The sequence below is a fragment of the Myiozetetes cayanensis genome, unplaced genomic scaffold (assembly GCF_022539395.1).
Source record: "Myiozetetes cayanensis isolate MyiCay16 unplaced genomic scaffold, myiCay2020 scf20-37, whole genome shotgun sequence".
Taxonomy (NCBI): domain Eukaryota; kingdom Metazoa; phylum Chordata; class Aves; order Passeriformes; family Tyrannidae; genus Myiozetetes; species Myiozetetes cayanensis.
The window spans coordinates 11,268,635-11,291,076 of NW_026087412.1; the positions used below are offsets into that span (position 1 = coordinate 11,268,635).

A 22,442-nucleotide genomic window follows, 5' to 3' on the forward strand; every position below is an offset into this window, starting at 1 on the left:
AGAAGCAAGTTAACACCTTCCACCACTCTTCTAGCTGTTACCTCATTTGAAAATGGCAAATAAACTGACCCTCACCAATAATCTGGAGTGTTCTTTTCCCTGTCTCTTCCTCATGCAAATTGAAACCTCTGTCTCTTGGTGGATCAGCAGATGCAGGTAAGTAACATTGCCATTTAAGTGCACAGGCTAACCCTGAATTACCATTTATTCATGTTGAACTTTTCCTGATGGGGTTCTGTGATTTTAAATTTTGGCTGATGCTGTGTGGCACAGCAATATCAAAAGGAAGAGAAAAATGTTCTTGGTGTAAAAGCCATGGCAGCAAAATACAGTAGGCTGTACACATACACTGTTTTTTGGAGGCTTATCTTCATCAGAATGTATTTAATATGCACAAGTGGTTCAGTTCAGGCATGTACTAGGTGTAAAATTAAAAGCCCTGCAGAAGTTCAATTATAAATATTTTATTTAAGAATATTGATTACACATGAGATGTCATTCGTTATGAATCTGTGTACAGTTACTAGTTACACCATGAAGTGTAGTTAAGTATTTGTTTAAACATTTATTTGGCACTGTCCACAGTATGCTGTAAACAATATTAAACTTTATATGCTTTAGCTGCAGTGCTTTCTATGTATTCTCTAACAATTTAATCAACATGTTGTACACAATTATACAGTTACTGAGTGTCAGTAAAAATTATAAAAACACCTAGAGTAGTCATAATAAAAGTGAAGATGTGGTAAGACTTCAAATTACTGGACCTTTGCTTCTGTAAAAGTACAAGACTTGCTAGAGACATTCACTAAAACTACTGCACTGATATGTTGAACAAACTAATTCCCAAAATGCTGTCAAATACAGTTCTTGGTTTGACTTTCCTTTTGCTGATAATATGCTTACAAGGACAGCGATGACAATGAGGTTTTGTTGAACACCAATTTACTGGTCCTTACCCCAGATTTCTACAACCTCTGTTCAAAGACCTGCTCAGGTTCTACCCAGTGGTACCAGAACTCTGATTTTACAGAAATCCCACTGGGTTTCAGCTGGCAGGTGAGTGTACTTGGATTTCCCAAACACCACTACTCTAAAATGGGAAAACCGTGATTAACGCTTCTCAAAACAGGTAAGAAACCTTTCACATTTTGGTAGCTGTATTAAACAGGTACATCTTTTAACTGCCCTGTCTCTTATTATGTACTTAAAAATTGTGGTCAGGTCCTAAGTAGGGCAACTGTAAAGTCCATTGTGGTCCCTGTGTTTTGGTGCACAACAGAAAGTTAAACTTAGTAAACAAAATCCAGATGCTTCCTCCAAGAAAAAGAAAAGAAAGGCACCAGATCTAGTTCAAGTCAGCCCTAAGCAAACAGTAAAGAGACATCCAAAACAATTCTCTGAAGAGAAACAAATTAATGATCTGTTGACACTTTTTTTTTTTTTTTGATCCTGTGGCTTTCTAGAAGATCTCTGAAATATCAATGACTTAGAATATACTATCAGAACAAAAATAGAATTACTTTGCATTATAAATGTGCAGTTAGGACTAGGCCTTCACTGTAGTGGCTCTGATACCAGATAATGGCTAAGATTAAGCATTTCTTCTGTAATTTTACAAAATACCTCAAGTATTTATGTAGAACTTGTAATAGATAAATTAATGGCTATTGCGTGTTCTGGGCAAATGGTAAGATAATCTGGAATCATTCTAAATTGCTGGCAAAAGTGTGAGTAATGTGCTTTGCATGGTTCTCTAAGCTTTGTCAAATTACATACTTCAGGGTAGAGCCTTCTCCTGTACAAGTCTGCTTGTAAGAGAAGTCACAAGTTTTAAAACTCATCCATGATGAGGAGAACAGGCCAGGTGCTTCAGTGCCACTTGCAGCGCTGCAGGCGTGGCTGAGGGCACCGGTGCCTCTGGAGCAGCGTGTGCGGGCTGGGCACAGAGTGCTGCCCCGGCCCACCTCGTGGGACAGATGTCTGTACTCTTGGGAAAAAAGCTGGAAATCACTCTGTAAAACACTGTGCTTGGCAGTGGTGGAAAGCAGAGCTTTCCCTGAAACGCCGATTTTATTCCAGCTGCCATTGGAGAATGGCACTTCCCATATGGCAGGCACGTGGCTCCTGAGCGAGGCCACTCTTGTTGCTGTTACTGGACGCAAATCTACTGGGGCACCTGTGAAAATGGGTCCTGGTCAGACAATGGATAGTCAGGGCCACGGCTGGAGAGAGGAGTCTGCAGTTAGCATGGCCCAGGCCAGAAGAGGGAGGCCCACAGGTTGTAGGGGATGCACAGTGAGGGCAGCTGCGTGTACCTGCTGGTGACCAGTGCCAACGCTCTGCCTGGGGCGCGTGTGCATGGAGCAGCTTGCCTTGGGCAGGATCACACACAGAACACAAACCTCGGTTTATGACTTTACACTTATCTTGTAAGTAGAGGAGACATGAATTAATGCAGACTAATTTCATAATCAGCTGTTCAGTGTGAGGGAACTGCTTTTTACTTGAAGTTTGCTAAGATGTCACTGAAAATGTTCAGGAAGAGGTGCGCGTGGTGATCCTTGAAGATCAGTGTGGGGCGGAAACGAATGGATCTGTCTCCACAGCCTCCCAGAACAACACCTGAAACAGGAACAGGATAGGTCCTCTTGTCATTCCCACCTTTGCCAAGTATCCACAAAATGCAGGTCTCTTGTCTGAGGTTCACCTCACTGTGGGGGGCCAACAGAAGCTCCCTAAATCCCTGCTAATCACACCATGATACAGCACATGGGCAGTGGTGTGAAGGACATCAAACCTCACAGAAACTTAGAAGAACACTGTGGGTGTCTGTAGCTGTTCTACAAAACACTTGGGAGTATGGGGACTAATCCCAACAGCAATGGAAAGAATCCACCCAGTGCACAGCTCAGCTCTACTGGTTAAGTATCTTGGTGCCACAAGAAGACACAAGAGGTTTCTTTGCAATTGTATTTTTAAACTACTTAATTTTTGAATTATAAAAAGTTAAAATATCTCAGTGCCAGCAAACCTGTTCCTGCAGCGCTTTAAATGCATGGTACTCTTTTTAACCCAAAATCAGTTCTTTGAAAGGTCTATTACACAACAAGAACTCAGCCACTGAGCTGGGCTTACTCTGTTTCAAAGCAGAGCCTTGGTTTACCATGAAGCAAACTGCTTGCCTTCTCTCTCTGCTGCCTTAGTTTCAAAGAACAAAAAATAGTGTATTCTTCACTCTAAAATTTTGGTTTCACCGCAGTTTAGATGCATCATGCATTTCAAGAGATAGGTGCAACAGCAAAACTGGACAGCAGCAAACCCACTGCCCACACACAGTTAAATTCAAAGAGAATGTTAGGTGTGGGTCCTGAGGATCCCCTCCAGGGCCTGTCTGCGGCTGGCTAACAGTTCTGTGGTAAAAGAGGCACACTGTTGTAGATCTGTGCCCATTTAGGCAACTCATCATATTTAATCATTAGGTATTCTTAGGTATAGGTGTTCATAAAATTCACAGTTCTCCCTGTGTTTTCCTGAGTGGCATTAACTTTCTCTTAACTTTCCTGATCTCTTTCTAGAAGGAAGCCATGCCCAGGGACACCTGAAGTCACTGCAGAGGACTATGAGATTGATGGCACAAAAACTCCTGCCCTACATAGATCTCTTCCAGTAACACCAGACCTATAGAGCCTGGTAAATATACACACCAGGCACTGGACTGGTCTGAAGTCTCTGAAAACACAAGTATTTCCAGAAAAGTCTAAATACAGTTTTGTTTGTCATTTCCCTTCGCTCCTCTGATACTGTGGTGCACATACACCATCTGAAAAAGGAAAATTCAGTAGCATTACCTGTGCTACTGTTTGTCACATGAAGCTCATCCACACTCACAAACTTTCTTACCTTTGTTTCTGGCTATTGTAATTAACTTGTTCCGAGTTGCGTCATTTGGAGTGTCAAACGAACAGAATGTTCCTCTTCCTCTCACTCTGCTGATGAGATGGGGGTAACGAGCCTGCAAAGAGAGGAGAGACATGCCCGTGGCAGGTGCTGGAACAGAGGGCACCTGGTGGCACTCAGTTCTGCCAGGTGGAAACCCTGCTGCCTCCTGGTTCTGCTGGAGTGGAGCGAGTGCACGGGCTGGGCTGCTCACACAGCAGAGACTGCGTCTGGGATTATCCTGTGCAAAATGCCTTTTGGGAGGAGAGCACCTCCAAGCCTACCCTTAAATGCCTGCCTGACTTTCCTTCTCACATGGGGCTCCACAGTAGAAGCTGTGAGGAATTTCCCATAGTCAAGGGAGGGAAAGCTGCAATTTTCCTGTTTGAACAGCCCAGAAGAATTGGAACAAAATATGAAAGCACCTTTCCTTTAAAAAGAACTTTGGGATGATGAAATACAGGTGCTTGTAGTAACAAAACCATCTAACAAAGCAATTTAACCAGCTGCACTTCATACACTCAGATATTTGGGGGTCACCCTCTATTTTGGATTAAGCTGTATCAACTCAACATTAAGTCAGTAAAAGAAAGTTTACTTCAATGCAAAAAGGGACACAGTTATTCAGCTTGCATTGAAGTACCTAAACCAACAAGCTGTGATTATAGTTTAGTCCCCAGCTGGAGTTCCTCAGTCGAAGTGTTTAAACTGGATGAGGGCAGATCCTGCCCCATCAGAAAATTTATTTTTCTTATTTACAATCCTTCCAGATGTTTACCTGCAAATCCAGCAGCCCAGTCAGCAGGGCTTTCCCAGCGTGGGTTGCATTGTTTAGAAGGTCTTCTGTTTTAATAACCTTGATGACTTCAGCAAGCATAAGGTTCTTGGATGGATCTCCAAGCCAGGTATTGAAAATCCGGTAGGGCTTGGGAAAGGGTGGAAAAAGAGTTGTGGAACATGTTAACAGGCAAATCTACTACAATAAAGAAAAGCAAGGCATCACACTGGCAATGCAGACATCTGATGTATGAAAAGGCATGTATTAATTTCACCAACCCCCCTTTTTTTGTTGTAAGAGCAAAATCCCACTGCCCTGCTAAGCTGAAACACAGGGTGACTAATTCTTGCTTCACATTTAGTGCACTCTGTCTTGCTGCTCTGACATCTCATTGAAATACAGCTATAGAAGACAGGGAAATCATCTATACAGGTTTTTACATCAAGCTTTTTGTTGTCCTCCTTAATTTTACTCTTTTTTTTCATTTATTGCATCTATAAATAATGTCATTAATGTGAAGAGGAAATCTTGCTGACAGAATCTGCAGTGCTGACATACAAGCTCTGAAGGTCCCAAGTTGCCCTGTAGGAAAAGGTGTCAGTTTGAGGTTGGGTTTTGTACTGAAGTTTAGTTCCATGAGGCTAAACCCTGTCCTCCACTCCCCCCACCAGCTTTATGACCTTGGTGACTGACAACAACTGGAACACAAGTGAAGAACTGATGATGACAGCTGTTGTGTGAGCACACAGCAAGTATTTGTGAAACAGCAGCTCCATCCAGCTGAACCTGCATTGCTGAAGGAAACCTTGTCCCTTCCACAGAGGTTACAGTCACTCCTCAGTGGGTCACCAACTAGCACAGAGTTTGTCTCATTGAAAATCTTACAGCATTTGGCCTGAACTCCTCTTTGTGGAAAAATCCTCCTGTCATCATCTTCTTACTGAATGTTACCACATCAGCTGGGTCATCCAGGCCCCAGTGTTCGTGTGCCCAGAATTTTCCTGTGCAGCCGCCTCCTGTCTGTACCTCGTCCACCAGGAAGGCACAGCCATGCTGTGGGGAGAGAGAGGAGGAGAGGAAATGTTACAAAACAGAAATACCTCCCTTAGTGAACATGTAACATCCCTCTTTCCCCTCCCTTACTGTTCCAATCTCACCTCCTCAATCCCTCCACCAATGCCACTCACTGAGACAGATTTCACAATTTGAAATTCAGCTGTTTTTTCAGAAAGGCATTAGAAACTTATTTTCTACCTAAACTCACAAAGTATGTGCTTTTATAGAGTCTTGAACATGTCTAGAGGGTATCTGAAAACATCTGGGAGGAGCAGAGGTGGCATTTTCAAAACCCCTGAGGGAAGCAGTGTCATTTCTAGGAGCTTTGTTTTAAATAAGGAGTTTCTGCCCCCAATCTGAGTTGGTCATTTGTGGCACAAAGGCAATATCAGCAGCATGAGTCGTTCAGCTGGGGGCCTGAAGAGCTGCCTTTTCAGACAAGTCTGCTGAAGGAGCTACTCATGTGAGCTGGCAACATGGGGATTTTATGTGAAAGACTATTTTGTTAAAACATTGGGACAGAGAGGTAAGTTATATTATGGTATTGTAATTAAAAACAATTGGTAAATACTTTTGGCAGCACCACATTTCAGACAAGGCAACTCTTTCCATTTTACATTACTTACCATTCACCGTTGCACAAGCAGCTGTTAGCAATGGTGGAGTCCCTATCCCTGGAAGGATTTAAAGGATGTACAGATGTGAATGAATTTGGCAGTGCTTGGTTAATGGTTGGATTCATTGACCTCAGAGGTCTTTTCCAACCTAAATGATTCTATGATAATGGAAAAGGCTGCTTTTTCTTATGGCAGAACAGAATTTTCCAAATGTCACCTCTGCTCTCCTCTATAAGCACCCAGATGTTTTGAGGGTAAAAAAAAGCATGGAGTAGGTCTTCCTGAGGGTCATCACTTCTAAAGAGGTAACTTCACATTCCAAGTATCAAGACATCTGTCCTTTTCATTGTTTTTTTGGAACATCAGCACTACAGTTGGACTCAAGCTGTGTTTCAGCTTTTTTTGGCAGTTAAAAACAAGTTTGTAATTAAAAATTCACCCTTTTCCAAACCCTCCTCTTCAGAAATTGAACCTTCTCAACAGACTGGAATTATCATTTAAAGAACACTACTGCAAAATTCGTAGTTAATTAATCAGAGTGATTTCTCTCACACCTTGAAATTAGAAGGTAATTTATTGGACTAAGGAAACCATTAGATGTGCATCAAATGGAAGAGACCGGGGGTTGCTTGTATCTGACTACAAGTACATAACAACCCTGGCTGCTCCTAGGGAGGCCTGTGAAGCTCTCAAAGTCCCTGGGGCAGGGGGAAGGCCCCTGGAGACACCCACAAGTATTTGCATGTTTAGCTACCACTGAATGACCAGTGAAATGAGTTATTACCTTTCTGGCAATATCTCGTAGCTTTCTGAAGAAGTCATCTGAAGCGTGATTGTCCCCACCCTCCGACTGTATCGGTTCTACAATGATTCCAGCCACAATCTTCTTCTTTTTCCTGTACTTTACAATCAGGTCTTCCACCTGTGAATCAAATATTTATGATACATTCTCCTTCCAGGACATTCACTCATTTCCTCCCAGCGAGATTCAATCTCAGCAACAGAACTTCAACTTTTCCAAGACATTCCTGGTTACAAAGGTGTCAGGAGGCACAAGCAATTAACGAGCTGTTCCTCCAGGATTTAACACGGCCCTCTTGTTCCTGAATAACACTTAAGTTTAAATCATGTCCTAAACATACTGTAACCAGTTGCACATTTATCTACAGTGGTGTGAGAGCACTAGCCAGGTTCAGCTGGCAGTGTGGTGGGCAGCCGTGCTACTGCTGGGGAAGGAGACAGATTTTGTGTCAGAAACCAAAACTCTGCTGATGTATTACAGAAGGTCATCTGGAAAATTTACTTTTTCCAGTTACCCACTTCAGATACATTAAAATTAATCGGATGAAATAGTGCAGAAATCCTGTTGCTGATAAGGGAATTAAAGAGAATTCTCATTAACCTTGCAGTGCCAGTTGCTGCATTTAGTGGTGTATTTGTACTTGAAATACCCCTCACAGCTTTCAGGGCCCACAGCCCGTGCAGGCTGTGAAAAGCAATGGTTTCCACAGGGGGCCAGTAAGCCAAGCCACAGACCTGCTAAGAGAACATTTGGCCTTTGATTATTTTTTTTTGTTGTATTTTTCTTTGTTTGGTTGTTTTTTGTTGTTTCTTGGAGCAACCCCAGGGATGCCATTTGCTATGCTTTCTGTTTTTCTGGACTGAGGCAGGTTTGGATAAGTGGTCTCTTGGATCCCTGCACAGCCCTCCCTGCCACCGGCCCTGACTCTCCAGGCTCTGCACCAGTTCAGTTCCTTGCTCCCCACTGCCACCTCTCAAGACTGAGCCTTTGGAAGCAGCAAATTCTGGATCTCAACAGGGAATCCTGTGCCTCTGGTACCTGGAAGTGGTTCTCCTCCCTTAAACTCTGTTCTGCCCAGCTTTCCCTTCTCCCAGGCTGGGGAAGGACAGCGTCCCTGCCTGCTCGCTCCCTGCAGCCCCAGGGAGGATCAGAACTTTACACCAGAACTTGCCAGGGAAAAGCTGAGAAGCCTGAAATCCTGTTAGAGGTTCTCTTTGCAGAGAGGGTTATCCATGCTGTGTTATCCCTTAGTCCATGGCCCCTTGGTAAGTTCACTGGGATACAAGGAACTTGTCCTGCGTATGGAATTTCACTGGGGTGTCACTCATGCAGCCCCAGAGAGCTGGCTGCTCTCCCTGCCAGGCAGGACAAACTGACTGTAAACAACACTGAATGCTGCTTTAATCACAGGCTGTTCCAATCCCTGAAAACATTCTTTTAGTGAAAGGCACTAATCCTACCAATACTATTCATTATTTCAAGTTAAAAACAACAGAAAGACGCCAGTGAATTTTTTACCTCCTCTAAACAACGGGCTTCTTCCTGTTGATTTTCTTTCACAAAATCTTCCAGGGGATACTTTAGCCTTGGAAATGGAGCAATAGGCCAGTCCAGTGAGGGAATGTCCAGTTTGTGAATTGCTTTAGAGTGAGTTGTAGCTAAGCAACCTAAACACAGAGAAGCAAATATTAAAATAATACCTCTCTAAGAACAATAAAGGAAAAAAGCTACCAAGAGTTGAAAAACTGCCTGACACCACAACGGTAGAATTACCTTAATTGCTTTTTGTTTTATTTTCTGAAATACTGGGCAATTGGATTTAGTCAGATCTAAGTGGATTGCTCTAGCTTTTAAGCATCAGTTTCCCATGCACTGTTCCAAAAGAACAGGAGAACCTCTGTCAGTCTGAACAGGTTGCTCAGACGAGCTGGGTTTCAGCTGTCCAAAGACAACTGCTCACAAAGCTCACAGGTACGGCACTCTCAGGTAACTTGCTTAGGTAAAAATGAGTGATATCATGTTTGTATATTGTGGTGATTTTTTCCCCAGGAGTTAGATTTTCATGAGTACAGACAGAAAACTCTGGATTCTGAATGATGATAAGAGACCTGAAAATAATAATAATAATAAAAAATTCCTACTTTCATTAAAATATTCTGTTTCAGTACTGGTAGGGCTTCCAGGCCAAACCTTAACAAACCTACAGCTTGTCCACCAGTTCTATGTGTCTGAGGGAATCTCCGTTTTCCACAGGCACAGTGAGCTGAGGGTCAGAGCAGGGGCTGAGGAGGGACAAGGCACAGCTTACCCAGGGTCCTGCCATGGAAGCCGCCCATGAAGGAGAGTATGGCATAGTCAGGGCAGCCAGGGGGCTGCAAGGAGAGCACACAGGGGGGTCAGAGAGGGGCTCACACACCCCCAACGCACCCCCAACACACCCCCAACACCCCCCCAGGCCACAGCACCACAGGATGGCCAAGCCAATTTTTCCTCCCAGTCTTCCCTTGCAAGCCCAAGCCAATGGTACATCTGTAGGTCAGGTAAAGAACAAATGTTACCTGGTTAATCATGCAAGATTCCAGTTCTTCTTTTGTGACATTATTATGGCCCCTCTCCTTGTTCTGCAAAAAAACCCAAACAAACCAACAAGAGTTTTCCTGTAGTTAGTTGTAACCAATGCATTTATGGGTAAACCACAAGTCAGTAATCCTGATATTCCAGACTGGAGCCAAGGAAGACACTGACTGTGGCTCTTACATACTGACTGCAATCTGCATCTTCTTTTTAATTTCTGAAGTGAAAGCTTAGATGAACACTTTTTAATAAAGATTTTATACTAGGTTGAGTATAAGGAACATTAAGAGCAAGACAACCTCCAAGCCTTACTTAGTTTTACAGTAACAGTTCTGATGATGAACAAATACTCATTTTTACAACTAAACCTATAAAAAGATCTTAATATTTTACTCACTCTGTACCACATGAATATTGCTTTAAAGGCATTTTCATTGGAGCAGGATCCACAAGACATGGTCATTACCTGTGACAGGCCCTTGGGAGCCACCTGTCAAGCAAGAGAGAAAATTACCCCAAAATATTGAGCACAGATATAGTGCAAAATGATAATAATAGTGATTAGTCCTTAACATCATGAACTTCAGTGTAGTGGGACACAAACCATGCCTAGGATGAGGAAAGACAGTTTTAACTGCAGCTGAGAGGGCTTGATCCAGCTTCAGTGCCAAAGATCTTAAAATTTAAATCAAGGCAGAGAAGCCACTTATCCCACTCTCTCTTATGAAAGCACAAGGAACAGAGGTAAGTGAAAATGTGTCTTCTCATCAGCTCTGGAACCCAGAAAAAAGAGGCTGCATCTGTGCAGGGCTGACATGCCGCGTTCTCACACTCGGTTGTCAAGTCAGGGGAAAAGGTTTGACCTCATTCCTCACTGTGGGGAGGCAGATGGACAAACAGCTAATCTGTAATGTTCCCTCTTAAAATCCATAACATCCCTTGATGTGCTCACATCCCTGAACACAGAACAAGGTAACTCATCACTGCTGTCTTAAACTTACTGATAGCAAAGACTCCTTCAGTTTTTCTGTAAAGTTCTCTGGAGGTAAAATCCCTAGGGCAGGTCTGTTGATAAAAGTGCTCTAAAAAGACAAAGGAAAAGGAATTGTTAGGTTCTTCTATCACATGAAAAATATGCTGATATCAAAGCAGTGACAGTTCATTGTAATTACAAATACCAGGCAGAAATTTGTATCATGGCACATGGAGTTTTAAACCAGGGACTAATACTTATGCCTTAGAATATGTTTTTCTGTCTCACCCTTACTGCTTTGTTCTTGCAGGACACCTTGGGAAAGGTGCCTGCTAACTCATGCTGACATTTCCTCTTCAATATTGCCACTTGAGTTGCTCAATCTCAATTTTTGCTACACACAGGAAACATGCTTTAAAATCTTTATTACTTGCCTTCAGTTCAAGCAGCTAAATTCAATTAGGATAGTAACATTTTCATCCTTACTGGGCTTCAAGACAGACCATTTTGGAACACTGGGGTTATAAAACATCCCCCAGATACTGCTGCAGTGGGATTTGGGAGAACAAGACAATGTTGGGCAAGAGACCACCTGAGTCCTTCCATCTTCAGTGTCCTGTGGACTGGCCAAATCAGGATTCACACCTTTGGGAAAGGTAATTTTGGTGTCAGTGAACAGCAGCTGGTGGGAAAGATGAGCCTGCTGCCCACACAGGGTTTCTAAGGAGCAGCTGTGGAAAAATCCTCTCAGTCTCCCCAGTTCACTAATGGAGATGAAAGTCACATTTATGCAATTAATTTCAATTAAGTGTCATGGATTCAAATCGATTCATCGCTGCTCTTTGTCTTTGTAGGTAATCTTATTTGATTCATACTGTGCTCCTTTTTATTTTAAATTAAATTTGCTCAGAAAAGGACAAGCTCAATAAATTTGCCAACTGCAAAGCAACATTATTTGCTCTTCTTTTTATTTGTTGTTTTTCTTATTGAAGAAGGAATCATTGACATTAAAGGCTCAGCTTTGATAACTTAAGTCTTAATGGGTCTCCAGAGAGGACGGACTGATTCCTCCATAACACTCATGTTTTCAGTGCAGCTCAAACTTGCACATTTATTGGCATCCTTCAATATAAGAACTTGTTTGTTCAGACATGTGAACCACAGCAAGAGGTGAAAGTGGTCACACTATAAAGGACATTTCATCAGGATTCTTAGGGGAAACCAAGTTTCACACAAGATGTAACAGTGTATGAGCTAGGACTTTGTAATTTGTTCATTTGTTACTTCCAAAACATTGTTTCAACAGACTCCATCTTAAAAAAAAACTAAGCGAAGATGTTACTGACAGATTAACAAAGTTTCTGTTTAGTAGCTGTGAGAAATCTTGTTTGATTTTTGTCTCAGTTTAGAAGTACATTTTCAAATGGAGTTAGAGATATAAGACCATGAGTTTTTTGTGAATTTGATTATGGGCTGTCACAGTCAATTGACAACATTTGCCATTAAGCAATTTTTTTTTTGTTTTTGGTAGTTAATGAGATACTCAGAACTGAGAAAATCCGAACATTGACACCAAGCTCCTGTGGGCTCAAACAAACAGATGCATATTCTGTTCTGTATAGATGGCTGTAAAGAGGGTACATGGAGCATTACAGACAAACCAAAATCCCTCCAGGAAAACACCAATCCCATCACCAGCATTAACCACGGGCCCTCCCTCGCTGTGTATCACTCAGAGAAGTCCTTTCCCCACAGAGCTGGTGTGTGACCTGCAGTCAGCCCCAGCACACGCTCTGTCTGCAGTGAGGTTGGCACAAGCTCTGCTCTTCACAGTCCCTGCCCTTGGCACAGCAAAGCCGACATCCTGCCCACACCCAGCCCAGGTAGAGCCTGCCAGGGATCCCGAGGGCAGCCAGGCACAGGCTCCCTGCCCCCTGCCACCCTCCCCACTCAGCCAGTCAGGTCTCAGAAATCAGAATGGGCACCAAGGGCAGCTCTGGGGCTTGTACATGGGAGAGAGGGGTCCTGGTTGTGCCACTTCAGAGGAGTTCCTGTTACTTTGAGCTGGCAGCCTCTTACCTGCCCTTCCCCAGTGGGTAAATTGCCAGCTGCCACCAGACAACAGGACTTTTTGGGGTTTGGATTTTTTGTTGGTTTTGAGGGGTTTTTTTTATTTGCTTGTTCTGTTTGGGTTTTTTTAGATCTAACTTCACTGACTGCTGCATTATAAAAAATATATTATTCTCAGCAATCATTTTTATGAGTTAACATTAAGTATTGAGAAATATTAGTCCTTCTGAAATATCCAGATGTGCCTTTGATAATTCCAGCATTTCTAGGTCTGGTGGTTTGGTTTTTTTAAAAAAAAAAACTTGAAGTATTTTAATTCTGGGGGAAGGCACAATTTCTCATCCTTAAGAAATGAGCACTCCAGAAAGCAAATCAGCTCAGGGAACTCAGATGTCTGCACTTTGCCATGCTGGCTCAGGATCCACACTGCTAGAGTGTACTTAGGAGATGGGGATCAGTCACCGTCCCCACCCTTCGAAAAGAAACCAAACTTCCCACAGCATTCCAGATGGAGGGCACCACATTCAAAATCCTATATTTTCTCTCAAAGTCTTGTGCTTGTTTCAGGCTCAAAAATCTTCACTGGGAACATTACTAAAACTGTTAATTGGAAACACTATGTTTGAACTGTGATTTAAAACTGGCTGCAAACATATCAGGTGCTTGCATCACCTAAATGTTTACTTCTTGTAAGGCTCTCCAGAGGTTTTGGTGTCTTCTTAAAACACCACCAAGCCCTTTTCATCTAGGGAGCAGAGTAGCAAGCAGATCCTATCATACATTAAATTGAATCATTAGCATTCACTATCAATTTAAGAAAAAATGAGAAAGCCCACAACAAGGAGGGAGAGGACTCCTGCAAGTACTTAATCTTTTAATTCACTTACCAGGTTCTGTGGCTGCTGTAAAAGCTTTATCAGGGAGGGATGGCTGTAACCTAATTAAAAAGAACAAAGAAAGAAAACAGTTATTTCTACCTGGTTTCAATAAACTCATGCAAAGCATAACCTAGAGAATAACCTTAACTTAATGCTTGACTGTTTCTGTGCAACTTGTATCATATTTTTTAACTCCTAAAAATAGAATTTCTTTTGAAGTAGAACAAGCTTCTTTTATTATGTGGAGCTTTGGTACAAATATTGTGCCAGGCAAAATCAAAACATATTTTATTACTGAATGTTAAAAATCAATGCAAAAATAAATGAAACATTGATCTTTTGCCTGATAAGGTCTGGTGGAAGCATTATAGTTTTTACCAAGTGCTGCAGGACTGACATTGTTAACTGCTTGCTCACTCTCCTCTTGAGATTTCCCACGTGGTTTTGGTTACTTTACAGAGCAGTGTCTGAACTTCCCTTCCTCAGTGAGGAGCAGAGATCACTTTCTGCCTGGGCAGCCCACCAGTCACTGTTCCTGACAGTCACCATTAACCTGTGTTATGGATGCATTCCCAATTTCTCCACCCCAAAGCAGCTGCTACAGCTCTTGGTCCCTGTCACCCTGACCTGCTGGGGGCTCTTGCTGAGCAGTGACCACAGCACAAAGCCAGAAAGAGCTCCTGGCACTGACCTCGAGGAAAGCCCCTTGTGCAGTGTCCATCCCCAGTGGCTGCTGTACATTTGTGGTCTCACAGCAAATGTCACCTTCCTTGAGTGTCACACTGATTATTCCTGGTACAACAGACCTTCGCCCCTCTCCCCATGCTTTTTAACTGGTTGGACTTTTCCTCACTGCAAAATCAACTTAGAAACATATATTCCCCCCTTCACACTTCTCTTCCATGCAGCTCCCATCTTTAACAGCTGACCATAAGAAACAAACCAGCAAAAAATAATCCACATTTTACCTATTTCCCAAAGAAAGCTCCATTAGGAATGGTCCTTTCAGTGCACTCTAAACTGGCTCTAACAAACCACCAGCACTGCAGTGCAGCTCCCAGGGCTGCTTCCACTGCCCAGGTGTGTGGTGAGCACGTGTTGTGGCAGACCCAGCACAGAAAAGCCCTGGAACTCCAGCAGGATTTTTACAATGGCTTGGCAGCACTCCTTGACATCCATGGCTCTGGGATGTCACTTGTATCCGTTTTCCTCTGCAACACTCCCTGAACACTCTCTCTGCAAGGCACTGCCCACCCAGGTTTGAGGTGTGCACACATCAACCTCACCATTGTCTAGGTCTCCATGGATAAACACACTCACATCTACTTGCAGGCTTGGAGATACAGATTCCATTCCTCTTATGCAGATGTTCTTGCATGATCATCTCCATCCCACCAGGAGAAAGAGTCTGCCTGCAAAGCTTATTGTGCCTCTGAATCCTCATTTCGGTGGAATGACAGCAGCCCTGATTACCCCATCTGAGCAATGGAGCATTAGGCTACTGCATTAGCAAATCAATTATAAATTCAGGTTTTAATTTTTCAGCTAAAAACAAGGAAATATCCAGATTGTTTTAGCTGCATGTCATACTGCTAAATCTGTTAAAATTATTATGAAGACAATAAAAGCAGTTATTTGGGACACCAACAACTAAATCTGCATGGGCATCTGCTGTCATGGGAGGAGCTGTTGTTTGGCTAGAGGGGATGGCACAGCTGAAAGCTGTGTCCCTGAGAGCTGTAGCTGTGGATACCACTGGGAGCACTTTTGAGAGTAGATCCAATGTTTCAGAAATCCCCAAACCTTACAGAATTTTGTTATAAATAGCTGCCACTCCTTAGGAAGCCCGACCATCAGCTCTGGTATTGCATGTAGGAACATGTGATCCTGTTGCTGGTGTTGCAATATGTGAAGATCTTTGTATGTAACACAAACTTCATTACTCCTGACTTTCCCTTTCTCACCCCCACAGGATCTCTCTCCCATTCACTTCAGGCTGAGTGGCCTGGAATTCCTCCCAATACTCCCTACTCCACTTGTGCCTCCTCAAATAGAACCCACTGAAAGAAGGGAGAATCCTTAAAGTCCAACTGCTGCTGAAGGAGTGGAAGTGTGGGAAGATACTGAACTGGTACGTGGGTTCAGAGTCATAAACTAACACCAGGGACAACTAAACGGTTGAATAACCATTATATAACTACAGTAGACAAATCAAACAGCTCTGGGCTGGGATGGCAAACAGGCATTAACTCGTTTCGTTGCCATCACCAGCACATCAGGCTTTTAAGCTTGACGAATCCACTCTCAGAAGTGACTGAGCTGGCTCTAAGAGAAGGGCACCTGCTCCATCACTCTTGCTGTGTCTGGATCAGTGTGACAGGAAGGTACATGTCCTCCAGGCTCATGAATGTGCCTGTCTGCAAAAGGAAAAAAAAACAACCTAGAGGCTGCTAAAATAATGAGATGGAGAAAGTCCAAAGAATCATTTGGACTGAGCAGCAGGTTGCTGTCAATAATAACAAACTGCACCTCTCTGCATCTACCCAAACAAAACAGACCTTCCCAGCACTGAAAAACACATTGTTTCATTTGCTATTCCAGGATGTTTGCTGGTAAACATGTCAACAGCATCCCCTCCTGCATTTGGCTCCATGGGGTTTCTAACTCTATTAGACAGATTAGTTACAGGTTTAAAAGACTATGTTGTGCTACAACTGCCAAAAAAAGTGTGGTAAAATACTGTTTTAATTTTTGTTTTTCAGTAAGAAACAGCCCAGACTATCTTTGCCTAGAGGTTTTTTTATACTTTAATTTTTATCTCTCCAGACAGTCATTTATTACCTCTCAACCTCTGCTGATAAATATATTCTAGTGCAGCAGATCATTATTAAATCTTGGGGAGTCCTGACAGATTCATAAAAGGTTTTATTGGATTTACTTTCAGAGAGATAAGCACAGATGACTAGCAAGCACCTCGTGATCTTGGTTTGGTCTCCTGGTCCAGGCCCTACCTCTGTCATCAAGAGGGATGTTATTAGCAACCAGGGCAGCTTCAGATAGTGGTGTCATTCAGGACAACTTAAACATATAAATTAATGGCATGTGTTAGATTTAGGACAGGCTGTAAGTATTCAATTTCCATTTACTCCTTGTTGCTACACATCATACATATCTGGGAAGGTGTGTGAAACACTTCAGGACTGAGGAATGTGTCCCCTAGGACAAAGACCCACCTTGTCCTCAAGAAGGCATTGTCACACGAGTAGGAGGAACTAGATGGCTTAGCTGAGGGTCAGTTACAGGTACTGGACTCTTGTATTTATGTCACCAGTTTCAGACAACCAGAGAAACTAAACTGTAGAAGCCCCTGCCCATTTCTGCCCATTAAGAAAGGATTCCCCCCCGCCCCAGTACTTCATTATTTTATATACAAAGCTGTATTAAAAGAGGTATGCTAGCACCATCAAGCACTAGAAGGTGAAAAAGCCTCAGTGCACTCTCAATATAGCATTAATTTCATTCTTTTGGAGTAAGCACTGTCCTTTGACTACATGACCAAGAACTAGTTTCTCCAAATTAGCATTTCTTGTGTGAAGAACAGGAAGTCATGAATACTAAATGCATCTCCCTTCCCAGAAACTAAAATCCAATCCCACTGGCATACACCCATTCCACTCCTCTCTCTCACCCCTATTTCCATGTGACAAGTGACAAAGTTACCTCAGTGCAGCCTCTAAAAGATACAAAATAACCAGAACTGGTGTTGAGGGAAATAAGCTACAAACACTGAAGGGTTCTGGAATGATTAAACTTTTATTGAGTGTATGTGAGAGCAAAAAAATTGTCTGCAAAGGAGACTGGGATAAGTGATCACCCATTGGAGTCACAAGGTCTTAAATGCCAAAAATTTGGTAAAAATTTGGTAATGAACGCCACTAAACCCTGTTTTCCTGGAAAGGAGGCCTGTAGGGATGATTTTGAGTCACAGTTTCTATACACAGCACAACATCTACCTTTCAAATTAACCCAGAACTTCTCTTCTTGCTTCTGCAGAACTGCATTTTTAAGCAACTGAGAGGAACCGCGGACAAGGAACAAGCAAACTGAACTGAACTGAACTCCTGCTGAAACCTCTATTCCTTGCAGTTGGGGCTTAACATCTCTGCCTTGCTGCTGCTTGAAATGCTTCACAAAGACATCAGCTGACTTTCCCAAGCACCTGCCAAGCCTCATATCTGGTTCCTCAGCCCAACCGAGCTGACACCTTTGCTTTTGCTCAGCACCACAGCTCAGTGTTGGGGCTTGTTTCATCCTACTGCAGTCCACATAGCCCACTCCTTTTTTTTTTTTTTTTTTTTTTCCCATTTATTTTGAGACAGACATGTTAACTGGAGCATAAAATTTAGTTTAAAAATGTTTAAGTTATGCTTGTTAACGTTTGAAACAGTAACACACCTTCAAAGAACCACGAAGTGCACAAATTCAAGTTAACAAAGACAACCTGAATTGTGGAACTTGCATATTCAAATTAAGATTAATACTAGAGTTTCTTCCAGGCATCACTGTGTACTGCAGGTGGGCTTTAAGCACTGAATTTGTAGTTTCTTCAGAAAGCAAAACATTTTGGTACAACTGCTGTCTCCTACCTATTGGGATGGATGAAATCTGAGAGTAGAGGTCCAGCATTCGATTGCCATCTACATCTACCAGGTAGTTCCCTCTGCTCTCTTCATAATTGCAAAAGAAGTGCACAGCTTCTGCATTCTTCAAAGTGAAAACAAACAATTAGTGCTTTAAAAAGCAGCAGTGTGTAGGAAGGTGCAGCTAATGGTTATACAGCAAAATCTGACAAAAATACCTAATGCTAGAATAAAAAGACACATTATATCCATTGCATGGCAATTAACTGTACAGCTGTTTTTATAAAAAGGAACTGTTAAAAGGGCAATCCTGTACTTTTTCTACAGAAATGAAGCACAGATTTTGAGGTAATGCTCTTCTTAGGAAGGCAATATATACTTAGGCTGAAATATTTTTAATCTCAGGCTCAAATATACCTTGTTTTCACTGGCTACTTCGTAACAACTCAAAAGCTTTTCTTTATGTAAATATAGATTAAATACATATGTTGAAAGAAAAATCAGCTGATGCCAAAAAATGATTCTGCAGTATTCAAAACATACTAAAAGAGATTTGATTCAAATGTGTAAATATACGACACATAGTGTACTCAACGTGGAAACCCAGTGTTTCCCCTTCTTTTTTGGTACAAACATGTTCTGAAATCACAGTAGTAACTTCCCCCCAAAATGCAGAAAACTTGACAAATTACCTGAATGCCATTCAGCTTCTTCATTAATTCCTGTAGAAGAGCAAATGTCAGAGTTTCAGGTATGTAATTAGCAAATACTGAAGGAGAATATGTTTCTTTTTTATGATCCCATAAATCATATGCAAACCTTGCAGTCCTGTGTGCTTACCAGGCAACTCTACTTGCCACAGGAACTTTCATAGTGCATCTTGCAAATATTACAGTCAACACTATAAACTGTGCATGCAGAGCTAAACGGGCTGAAAACACAGTTTAACTGTAAATCTCCAAAGAGGGAAAGCTGCCTCTTCTATAATGATCAACTGAACTGAGAAAACAAGAGAGAAATCAGAAAATAAGAGAAGCCAGAGCCACACAGAAGTGATACTGGTACATTGGTTCTAAAAAGACAGCTCCTTTCTGCTAGAAACAACAACAAAAAAACCCCACAAAAAACAAAACCCCACTACACACACAAATATTGACTCTGCCAGAGTAAAACAACATCCAGCAAATTGAAACTCTTGCTTCATTTCAAAACCAAAGCCTTATTTCACATCATAAAAAGCAAAAAAATGTTCTATTTCAGCAGGAGCACAAGTGACCAAGCCTGATGGGAAGTTTTATCAAACTGACACTCTTTTGCTTTCAGTTTCTCCATATGGGAATTTGGCAGTTGAGATTCAGATCTGTCTCTCAGAGAGGACATTTCTTTCATGAGCTTTTTATTCTCAGCCTCTTGATGAAAGTAGGCGTAGACTTATAAAATTATGTTTATTCATGTCTGATTAAAGGTTTGAAATGAAATCTGTTTTCTAGGAAGTCAGACACAGTGAAATAAAAAACAACAAACCAAGATACTATACTTTGGGAACTTACTCTAGATCGTGGTCCAGGAACTTCTGTCTTCATTAGAGGTCCATCATAATCAAAGTCCACATCAATTTTAGCTGCAGCTTGACTGATATACCTGTGTCCTGTAACAAATAATGGAAACCTGAGTACAGACCATATTTTCTGTGCTTCCTCTCAGAAGATACATCCACAACTTACCTGACTGAAAACACTTGACATTGTGCTGTCTGAAGTGAACCAAATATCTCATCTTTGACAAGTAGTAAAACAAAACTAATACCAGTGAGGTGGCTTAAAAAAAAATATCAAGGCAAATGACAAGGCAACCCTAGAGAAACAGAGGCAAATCCTCTGTAAAGCACTGGAGGACTGAGAGAACATCTGTTTCCATCTCTGTTGTTGAACTTGTCCATTATGCCTAGCTATAAATGCCCCACTCCCATGCAGAGATGGTTTGGTTGGCTACCAGTAATAACCAAAAAGCCTGATGGACTCCACAGGGAAAATCCAGTATGATGTTCTGCAGTAGCTCAAGGCACACTGGGAAAGATTTGTCTCACAAAGGTAAATGTTTGTGTCTCACATGAAACCTGCATCTTGCAGTGCAGCTCTGAAATCTGGGCCCAGATCAGTGACAATTTTCCCTCTGATCCTGCCTCTGACCTGGCTGTTTATGCACATGTGTAATAACTGGGCAATCTTAATTATGTGACACCTTAATGGAACCAAAAGGCAGAAATCTCCTGTGCTTCATTAAAACCAGGTTCTGCTTCCCTTTCTGAAGTAACTGTTTCAGAATGCAGCATTTTGCAGACAAAATTCACAAGACAGAGACAGCTCTGGTAGGCACATATTTGAAATATGTACTTATTCCATTAAGGGGATTACAGGATAATATGGGGATTGTACATTTGCAAAAAAAGGAAGTACAGACTCCAAAGCTCTACCAAGGTGACCAGCAAGAGACTATCAGCTTGCTCTGCACGCTGTGTTGAAATAAACCAACGTTCTTGGTAATTATGTTTTTATCATGGAGCACCTACAAATGTCCACCCTGCACAATATCAACAGAAAATTGATCTTAACATGCTTAACTTGGGGGTATCACATCTGGACCCAAAAGATGAGGGCATAACTTATTTTAATCTGTGACAGGCATTTTTGAGCTGGTACGATCTGGATGGCCCAAAACGAGGATCCTTTGCAATCCCTGTCACTGGTGGAAAGTTCAGCGCAGCTCAGAGCCCAGCTCACCCCTGGAGGTCACCAGCTCTTGCCTGGGGCATTTGGGGCAGCAGGGTCTGCAGTTGCCACTCACCAGCATCCTGCTGTGCCAGGGCAGTGATGCTAGATGCTAAACCAGTAAAATGCACCCCAGCTTGGCAGAGGTCCAGGCAGGGAGATGCCTGGGGAAGACAGCCCAGCACCCAGGCACGTGGGAAGCCCTGGGGTGCCACCAGGAGCCCAGGCAGCACCAGCCCCTCTGCACTTCCATCCACAACCACCTCTCAGTGCCAGAGCTCTGCTTCAGAAACGCACTAAAAACGCTTTGTGTTTGGAAATAACAGTTGTCAAATAAACCCAATATTTATCGAGGAAAACAGAAGGTATCACGTGACACTGCTCGGCAGGGCTCTGAGTGCAGCCCTTCAGCCAAAATTTCCCACAGCAAGTCGAGATGTTTGCCTCAGTTTGAGTCAACCCAAGCTGAGGCGTTTCAAGCAAGCCTGATTTTGAGAAACTACCTGGAAAATCACAGCCCTCTGAAAGCATCTCTAACTGAGCACTTAAAGCCACTGTTCATCTTGGGAACACCTAGTCTGCAAAGATGATTATTCTCCCCAGCTTTAATTCTGAGTCCTTATATCTGGGATGCGTCAGTGCCTCTCTGCAAAGCTATTAATAGGTTTTGTTACAGCAACACCATTTTTGTGCCATTCTGTTTAGCATTCATGTAAATTGGAGGCTGCATGGCAACTGCTCCACTGAGGGGGAAAAAAACCTACTGCATATAAAAGATCAAGGTCTCCACAATTCACAGCCAGTAAAGCTGCAGGTTTAGTGGACACACTATGAAATTTAAAAGGGGTAAAGAGACCAAAGTAACCCTTTTGTGCACCCAGTCCTTCCCTGATGGAGATCACAGTAAACCAGCTGCACACATTTCAGCTTCTCCTATGTCCTCTTCTCTCCCTTATCCCAAGCTCTGGGTGCTATTTCATATGACCAAGGGGAAAGCACCAGGAGACACAGAACACAGAGGACATTGTGGGAGTCAGTAGTAACAGGAAAGATATGGAAACCCAGCAGCATACTTGGAATCGTTTGACACAGCTGCAAATGTAAGACAGGTGAGCTTTAACCTGCATGCACAGTCCTTCTCATCCTCCTCCTCCCCAGCCCTGCCTGATGCTCTGCTGCCAGAGACCCTGTGGCACCACATCCCCTCCATTCCCATCCCAGGGTTCTCCCATCCAGAGCACACCACCTTCCTTAGTCCTTTCAGCTGATTTCTCACAAAAAGTGCACCTGTTTGGACAATGACTAAAGACTTCCTCTTCTGAAAACACCCAAGCCACTCCTGCAAGC

General features: G+C 42.6%; 1 protein-coding gene across 4 annotated transcripts in view; it reads right to left on the reverse strand.

Annotated features, from left to right (window-relative positions):
• Positions 1 to 448: 448 nt before the first annotated feature.
• Positions 449 to 22,442, reverse strand: part of ABAT (4-aminobutyrate aminotransferase) — a 52,083-nt gene continuing 30,089 nt past the window's right edge. For all 4 annotated transcript variants that reach the window (XM_050317045.1, XM_050317047.1, XM_050317048.1 and 1 more), the window contains exons 3-16: positions 19,878 to 19,975; positions 19,020 to 19,049; positions 18,334 to 18,451; positions 13,697 to 13,746; positions 10,768 to 10,848; positions 10,164 to 10,256; positions 9,751 to 9,813; positions 9,501 to 9,564; positions 8,711 to 8,859; positions 7,175 to 7,312; positions 5,603 to 5,770; positions 4,718 to 4,864; positions 3,904 to 4,015; positions 449 to 2,625 (exon numbers count right to left, since the gene is read on the reverse strand). In XM_050317045.1, the coding sequence (XP_050173002.1) occupies positions 2,504 to 2,625; positions 3,904 to 4,015; positions 4,718 to 4,864; positions 5,603 to 5,770; positions 7,175 to 7,312; positions 8,711 to 8,859; positions 9,501 to 9,564; positions 9,751 to 9,813; positions 10,164 to 10,256; positions 10,768 to 10,848; positions 13,697 to 13,746; positions 18,334 to 18,451; positions 19,020 to 19,049; positions 19,878 to 19,975 (1,433 nt within the window). In that variant the 3' untranslated portion in view covers positions 449 to 2,503. The remainder of the gene's footprint in view (positions 2,626 to 3,903; positions 4,016 to 4,717; positions 4,865 to 5,602; positions 5,771 to 7,174; positions 7,313 to 8,710; positions 8,860 to 9,500; positions 9,565 to 9,750; positions 9,814 to 10,163; positions 10,257 to 10,767; positions 10,849 to 13,696; positions 13,747 to 18,333; positions 18,452 to 19,019; positions 19,050 to 19,877; positions 19,976 to 22,442) is intronic.